This window comes from Hyaena hyaena, unplaced genomic scaffold (genome assembly GCF_003009895.1).
Source record: "Hyaena hyaena isolate Hyena2069 unplaced genomic scaffold, ASM300989v1 scaffold_259, whole genome shotgun sequence".
Taxonomy (NCBI): Eukaryota; Metazoa; Chordata; class Mammalia; order Carnivora; family Hyaenidae; genus Hyaena; species Hyaena hyaena.
In genome coordinates this window covers 773,263-781,577 of record NW_024080886.1, presented here as the reverse complement: position 1 = coordinate 781,577, position 8,315 = coordinate 773,263, and the positions used below count along the sequence as shown (strand labels likewise).

The 8,315-nt window shown below is 47.5% G+C and overlaps 1 protein-coding gene across 1 annotated transcript in view; it reads left to right on the top strand.

The window, feature by feature from the left end:
• The first annotated feature begins 4,809 nt into the window (after positions 1-4,809).
• The window catches only part of ARSF (arylsulfatase F), a 28,547-nt gene continuing 25,041 nt past the window's right edge, over positions 4,810-8,315 (top strand). The window contains exons 1-2 of the mRNA XM_039245283.1: positions 4,810-4,917; positions 5,434-5,522. Coding sequence (XP_039101214.1) covers positions 4,810-4,917; positions 5,434-5,522 — 197 coding nt within the window. The remainder of the gene's footprint in view (positions 4,918-5,433; positions 5,523-8,315) is intronic.

Here is an 8,315-nt window from a genome sequence, read left to right as displayed (position 1 = left end):
AATCTGGGTCACAAAAGGAGAGCGATTCTCATTGTGACGACACAGGGCTCAGTGGCCTTTCAGAAAAAGGGAGGCAAACATGACCAAACTGCACACAGCCCCCTTTGCGGAAGGAGACTTTCCTTCCCTGTGGCCCTCACGGGCATCATCACATCTCTCTTCACTTGTTCTCTGTCACACAGTGTTTTCAGGAGGCAGCCCCACGCGCTGCGAGTGACCGTGCTGGGGCCGGGCAGGCTGGTGTCCATCTGATTCTCCCTGCCAGAGTCCAGGCCTGTCCCGGAGGAGAGCAGAACACGGGTGTGCGTGGCAGCCACCCCTGGGCGTGGCTTTCCGTTCGACGTGATCTCACAAGGGCGGGCATGCCACGCCACCGAATCAGCTGGTGTTGCCTTCTCTGACCCAGAACTCATTGTCCGAGGTGAACACATCGTGTGTCGTTTCGGCTTTGATTTTGCCTTGGAGTCAGTCTGGTAGATTTTTTCTTCCTCCTTGAGGGAGTTGGATCTGTAGACACACTCGCTTGCCTGTTTCTTCCTGTCCCTGTGTCATCGCCAAGACGTGTACACGCTACCCTCGCTGACCAGGAGATGAAGTACCCATTCTCTGTATTCAGAGGTGTTAACGGAGGCCCTTCTCCAAAAGACAGCCGTGTCATACACGTATAAATGTGGGCAGCCATCATCTTACAATATGGAAGCCAGAATGTCTGAGAGGTGTGCTATGGAATAGTGAATTTGGCGGACAATCAGAAACTTCTAGGGGAATAACAATGCAAGACAGAAGATGAAATTTACTTATGCATTGTACGTATTACACATATACATATATGTGATATACAATTATGTATTTATAATGTGAACTGATAATATAATTCAATATATATGGCAGAATATGTATATGGTGTTCCTATACGGTGTGTGTATATACTCACCATATATAATCAGCTGTCACCTCTTCCTTGTGAATTTTGCTAGGCAGGATGGAGGCCCATCCAAGAGGCCTCTGCTTCCCGAAGCTTGTGGCGCCAGCATCTTTATTTGTGCCAGCTAGAGAAAGGGTGGCTCTGTGGGGATCTGCAGTCATGTTCCCTTCTTGATTCAAGGCTGTGGGGTGTCCTGTCCTGTGTCACCTCTGTTGCATTCTTTCCGGACTGATTAGGTCATAGCCACCTATGGTTCTAACTCAAAGTCCTTTCTGAGATTTCCCCATCCCCTTGTCGTCGGAAAGCCAAGCTTTCTCACCCACGGGAGTTGCTGCTACTGCAAGCCTCCCCTGATGCAACACAAAGGCTCGCCTTTCCGAATCATCGACACTCGCCAGCAGGCTCTACATAGACAAGTAGGTAGGAGTCCCCACTACTGTTTAGCAAGTTCCTATCTTGACCCACATTCAAATTGCTGGAGAGGACTTCGTTTTCTGGATCACTTCTTTCGTATTTCTGCTTTGAGCATTGACTTTGACTACAGATTAGTAGAAAAATATACTATACATATGATAATATAGTATCATATAATATAATACAATACAATACAGTATAGCATAGTATAGATTAATATAATATAATAAAATACAATATAGTATATAATATAATGCTGTATAGTATAGAATAATAGAGTATACTATAATACAATATAAGTATAATATAGTCTATTATAATATAATATAGTATAATATAATACAATACAATATAGTATAATATAGTAAAATATAGCATGGTATAATATAATATAATACAATATACTATACTATAATATAAAATAGTATAATGTACCATAATATAGTATAATACAATATAATGAGCATAGAACTAGAACATAGTATAGTATAATATAGTTTAGAATGGTATAGTATAATATAACGGAGTATAATATAATATAGTATAGTATAATATAATACAATACAGTATAGTATAGTATAATATAATGTAGTATAGTATATTATAAAATAACATAATACAGTATAATATAATGGAGTATAATATAATAGAGTATAATATGATACAATACAGTATAGTATAATGTAATATAATGTAGTATAGTATATTATAACATAACATAATATAGTACAATATAATGGAGTGTAGTATAGTATAATATAACATAGTATAGTATAGTTTAGTATAGTATAACATAATATAGTATAATATAATGGAGTATAATATTATATGGTATAGTATAATACAATATGATATAGCATAACATAATATAATGTAGTGTAGTATATTATAATATAGTATAATATAATGTAATATAATATGGTATAACATAGGATAGGATAGTATAAGATGATATAGTACAATATATTATAGTATAGTGTAATCTAATATAGTATAATATAACATAAAGAAAGAATATATGTATATATTCCTTAAATATAGCACTAAAGGTCCCACGTAAGACTCCAGTGTAATTTTCCTCATTTGTCGACACAGATTTACAGAGCTATACTTTTCAAAGAAAACAGGTCAGAATCCTAATCTATGGTGGAAATACCCTCTAAGAAGTGAAAACAAAACAAAACTGTATATTCCTAGAAGAAGCCAAAGCCGGGCATCCCAACTCCTGAATGAGAGCTGTGTTTGTGTTCCCTATACCTGCCTTTCTTTCTAACCCCCTCCTCTTACTACAGATAATTTAGAACGATTCTGTTTTTTTTTTTAACGTATAGGAGAAACTCCTAGAATATTTTCAGGAATCCCTGTCTCTGAGGCTCATCCCGCTAGCCTCAATTTGTGCTAATAATTGCAAATTACTACTCATGGATAATGATGAGGTAAAATTGATTGTTGATTTAAAAAGAAAAAAAAGAAAGGCTAATGGTCTGTGGGAAAGGCTTGCAGGCAAGCTGCCCTAGTGAATGAGCGCTTGCTGGAAACTGTGCAAATCCTTGCCCCGGGAATGAGGCAACTTGCAGGAACTTGCTTTCCCAGAAACGGTGTGGGGCCGCGTGGTCCAGAGGGAGTCCCTGACGCTCACGATGAGTAGATGAGCTATGAGTTAAATCCCAGGCGTGGGTGTGTGGGTTCTTTGAGCCCCATTTACGAGGTTTTTAAGGAGAACTTCTGAGCTGTCAGCTGAGGAGCACGGAAATGTATTTGTTGGCCAGCCGGACGCAGAAAGACATCGACACGGACGCTGAGCGTTTCCAGAAGTGACGGTGAGCTCTTAATTTGGGCGCTGCCAACGAGCTGTGGACACGGTGATATTATCTTACCTGTGAGACCATCTCTGACGCACGTCCTAAGCTTTACGCATGTGAGTACTTATGCCCTGGGTGCAGGCATTCTGGCTTTCTCAATTAAGAGAAGAAAAACCCTCCTGGGCCACCGATGGCGGCCCCTGCCTGCCTTCCGTGCTCTGCAACGCCCGTGCTCGCGGTCGATGGCCCTTTTACAACCTCTCACTCCCTTCTAGTCCCTGGGAATGCTTTCCGTCTTCTCTCTGGTTAAGTATTTCTCGGCAAGAATAAGTCTGAATCTAACAGCACCCTTGAGTCAGGGTGTGATCCATGCTGTGCTAGTGGTACCCATCTTGTGCGTCCGATGTTTATAATATATTATGTGGATGCAACTTCGTCACCACTATGTGGTGCAAGAGCCAGGGGCCCCTGTGCGACGTGCTTCGATGATCACTGGCAAATTTAGAAAACGAGCAAATATCTTGTGGCATTTGAATCGTCTACCGTTGAGGGGCACGACGCCCACTTGGCGTCTGTCGTCGTAAACATAAATAAGAAAGACGCAGGAAGGAGAATGGAATGGCAGCCTGGCGAAATCTGCCCACCGGGTACTGAGATTTCTATTTATTCTCTGCTTGCTTTCCCAGAACTGACACGCTTCCCCCGCCCCCTGCACTTCATAGTTGTGCGATCTTTGAGCCCAAGGGACCAAGGTTTTCATAATCACCCCGTTACACGCCCTACATCCTCTCTGTAATTTAATATTTTGGTGGATCTACAGAGAACAAGCTCCCATCCCAGCCACATGTGAAGCTCGGTGCCATCTCTGCATAGCAGTGAGGCACCATAATTGCACATTGGCACCTGCCTGCACAGGTAGAGATGGGTCAGCATGGATGTTACCTTCCAGAATTTCCCAGTGACTGTCTTTCCCCAACTGCAAGACTCGCTTCTCGGTGCACAGGGGCAGGGACGAGCCTGTTGGTTTGAACCACATGACGTTGTCACAGTGTGGCTGCCTATGACCCACACGCACAGCGGTCTGATGGGATTCCACGAGGTGTTGATTCATCCCGGGAACTATCAGGGAACCCGCCGCAGCCCAAGCAGAGAAATCGCACATGTAACTTCACACCCCTCCCCGTGGTTTACATGCAGAATCTTCTTCCAGGAAATTCTAGAAAGCCCTCAGGACTCAGAGCCTCTGACAGCAGTGTCTTGAACCCACAATGGCTTTGAGCAGATGGAAGGCTATCAGCACCAGCTGGACAGGAATCTGGACACGTCGTGTTTCTGGGGCCGTGGAGAAGCCCCGGGTCAGGCTGCGAGGGAGCGGTGAGGTTGTATAGCATTCGTAGGCGCCTCCGTGGTCCTGGCCTGATTGTGTGTGCTCCTGTCGTAGCAGGCAGCCGTCCGGTCTGAGCAAGAAAACAAACTATGAACGTGTGGAAAGAGGAAAGAAAAGAGGCTCTGGGTACACACTCCTTCCCGCCTCACGGTATGTAGGTTAAAACGCTGGGCGTATTCATTCCCGCACGAGGTTATCGGAGATGCGACGTTCCGTCACCACAGCCGCCGGCTCTCCTGGGTGTGATTCCCACGCTGAGCGATGGGCACTTTTCACGGAACATGCACTTTGTGTTCCAAGTTCTGTTGTGCCAGAGGGACATGGGTGTGGTGACATGGAAATGTGGCCGCAACAGGGACACCATGCGGGCTACACAACATTACTCTCGTGTATGTAAAGTAAAAGTCCAGGGGCGCCTGGGTGGCTCAGTCGTTTAAGCATCTGATTTCGACTCAGGTCATGATCTCACGGTTGGTGGGTTTGAGCCCCGCGTCGGGCTCTGTGCTGACAGCTCGGAGCCTGGAGCTGCTTCAGATTCTGTGTCTCCCTCTCTCTCTGACCCTCCCCACTCATGCTCTGTTACTTTCTGTCTCAATAATAAATAAAAATATAAATTAAAAAAAAAAGTCCATTGAGGGGCGCCTGGGGGCTCCATCAGCTGAGCTTCCAGGTTACAGTCAGGTCATGAATTCATAGTGTCTCCCTCTCTCTCTGCCCTTCCCCCTGGCTCATTCTCTCTCTTCTCTCTCTCAAAAATACAGAAACATTTTAAAAAATGCCTTGAAATACCGTAACGGCGTATGGAGCAAACCATAACCTGCAAATGCATCTGTATCGGAAGAAATGAAATTCGAGAGGAAACGACAGTAAACAGCCGGCCAGCTCTGTTTCCCCCAACGCTGTAGAAGGGATCCGAGGACTTCCCAGGGGCGGGGTCTGTCCTCAAAAAGCGCTTCCCGAGCTCCTGTCGCTACAGCCCTCGGGACCGCATGAGGTCTGGCGATGCCTGCTGTCTACCCTTCTTTGCTCAAAAGAACAACATTTTAATAGGACTTTGCTTTCTTGTAAATACACAGGCAACTCAGGTGAATCAAGGCATAAATGGACCTGGTTTTACGGTTCTGCTTGAAGGGACGAGCTGGGAACCTGGGTTTGGCTAATGAGGGGTTTCCCGGGCACTGTGAATGCGGAAGGCGGGTGGCAAAGCCTGACAGTGACCCACCTGACGTTCGAACGAGGCGCCGGTGGTCACTGGAAGCAGCTCCCCAGCCTAGGGTTCGCCAGGTGGCGGTGAGTGTGATGTGCCAGTGAGAGAAAGACAGGGGGGCAGGCAGAGCCTGGGGGTGGACAGGAGGGTGATCCAGGGTGTGTGTGTGTGTGTGTGTGTGTGTGTGTCTGTCTGTGTGGAGCTTGACGGTTGAGCATATGCTGTGGGTTGAATGGCCCCCCTCCTGCCCAAATCACACGCTGAAGCCCTGAGTCCCCAGGACCTCGGATAAGAATGTGACCTGGTTTGGGAATAGGCTTGGCGTAGGTATCATCGGCCGTGTTAAGTCGAGGTCACCCTGAAGCCAACTGCGGCATGACCGCCATATGCCTGGTGCCCCTATAAAAAGGGAGAAATTCAGACACACACACACACACGGGGAGAAGGCTGTGTAGACACGGAGGCAGAGTTGGGGCACGTCGAGGGACGCCCAGGATCGCCCGCGGCCCTCAGAAGCGGGGACACCCTGTCCCCGGAGGCTGTGGGAGGAACCAGCCCTGCCCCACCTGGATTTCGGACTCCTGATCTCCAGAACGGGGACAGAACGAACGTCTGTTGTTGTCAGCCGCCAAGTTTCTGGTTCTTTGTTGCAGGAGCTGGAGGAAACTTGGACGGCGTCCACACAGACGTCTGTGAGCCCCAGAGTTCCGCATCCACTGCTGAGTAAGGACGGCACGTATTTCCATTAAATGGGCACCTCCTTTGTTTATCTCTCCCCACGTCGATAGTACTGGGTTTATCCTTTGCACTTTAAGCTGAAAACAAACACATGAATGGCCAGGGAGTGTCCCTGCCCAACATTTTATTGGATTCTGAGGCAATATGGGTTTGAATCTGTCGTTGGGACTCATGAAGGCAGTCTTCTGGTCTCTCTTGGATTATCGCACGTGTGTGTGTGTGTGTGTGTGTGCGTGTGTGTGTGTGTGTGTGTTTCTTCGTGCCTTTCTGGAATCCCTTTCACCACGGACATTGTCCGTCTTTAAACGTTTGTCCGCCTGCACGCTTCGCTCTTCCCACTGGCCTATCATGATATCCATCCCACATCCTGTGGGTTTCCATCATGTGACGACCGTTGCCGGCTTTGATGCAGGACCGATTTCTCATCGCGAAGTGTCGTCGCTCCTTCTGCGTGGCGCCCCCTACCCGTTTCCAGTCCCAAAGGTCCGCTGATGACTTCCGTGAGTGGTTTTGAGCACGGCTTCTCTGCTTTGGGCAGAAATTCTGTGTTGCGGCGTATTCTGAATTTTTAGAGGGACGTCTGTGTTTTGGATCATGGAGTCTTTTCCGGGGTCAAGTTTCTTTCCTGGTATCTAAGGTCGGGTCACGTCCTCTTTGCTGGTTATTACCGGGTGTGGGGCAACGGGGAAGGTTGCTGGGTCTTTGGGGTGGGTTGGAGCGGGTCGGGTCCGTCTTGTGGGAGCCGTGGAGAGGGGTCGGTTCCCGGAAAGTGAGGACCCTGTAGGGCTCTTCCCCGAGGGGTTTGGATGCCGGGTGACTGTGTGACTCTCCCCGTGTCCCACCTCACACGCCGCTCCCCGTAGGATGCACATGTGTCCCGTTCACCATCCAAATCCTTCACTGTGTCTTCCACCCGCTGTGGCACCAAATGATACTTTCTGTTTCCTTTTTGCCGTGAGAGTCCAATGTCCGGCGGCTCCGCACCCGCACTCTGTCCTATCCTAACCAGCCGGGCCTGGGGACGCACCCCTGCCTCTGCCTCACTCCATGCACTTGGCCATGACGCTGCAAGGCATCACTTTGGTGTAGATCCCTGAGTCTTTTGGTTTCCATCGGTTGTTCCATTGACTGTGGGTTTTCCAGGCTGAAGATTTCTTCTATAAAGAACAGCAAGATCCCATCCTTTTCTTCTTGAGGTTCTTATGTTCATTGTGCAGAACTCACAACACCAGAGTGTGGTATTTGTGGAGACCTTAAGTCAAAGACACAGCCCTGCCTGGATTTTAGTGGGGCTGCGTCCGCTGCCCTGCTCATCAGCTGGCCATTCCAGGGGTGTACGCACACACATGCACACACACGTACACACACACACACAGAGGCACAGCCACAAAAACACATCCATGCACAAACACCTATGCACACACATGTACACTCACACCCAGATATACGGACACACAGACACACCCTTACACACACACATTGGCCCTTTTCAAAAACAGAAAAAAATTCTGTCCCATCAGTTTGTTGAGACTTATTTTCAAGCAGGCTCCACGCTGGGCATGGACCTTGAACTCACGACCCTGAGATCAAGATGTGAGCTGAGATCAAGAGTCGGATGCTTAACCGACTGAGCCACGCAGGCCCCCAAGAGATTATTTTTCTCAGTGGTTGTTGTCTATGAGTGGTGTAAAGTGACCTGAGCCATTACTAGCAGGATGGCTCTGTGTACTTCCTCCGGGTGAGGTCAGGTGTTGCGTTTTAACCAGTCTCACACTGGTTATCTGTGAATTGTTCAAATGGATCTGCTCTCAGAGCCATAGCTCACTGTCTACAGATTTGCTC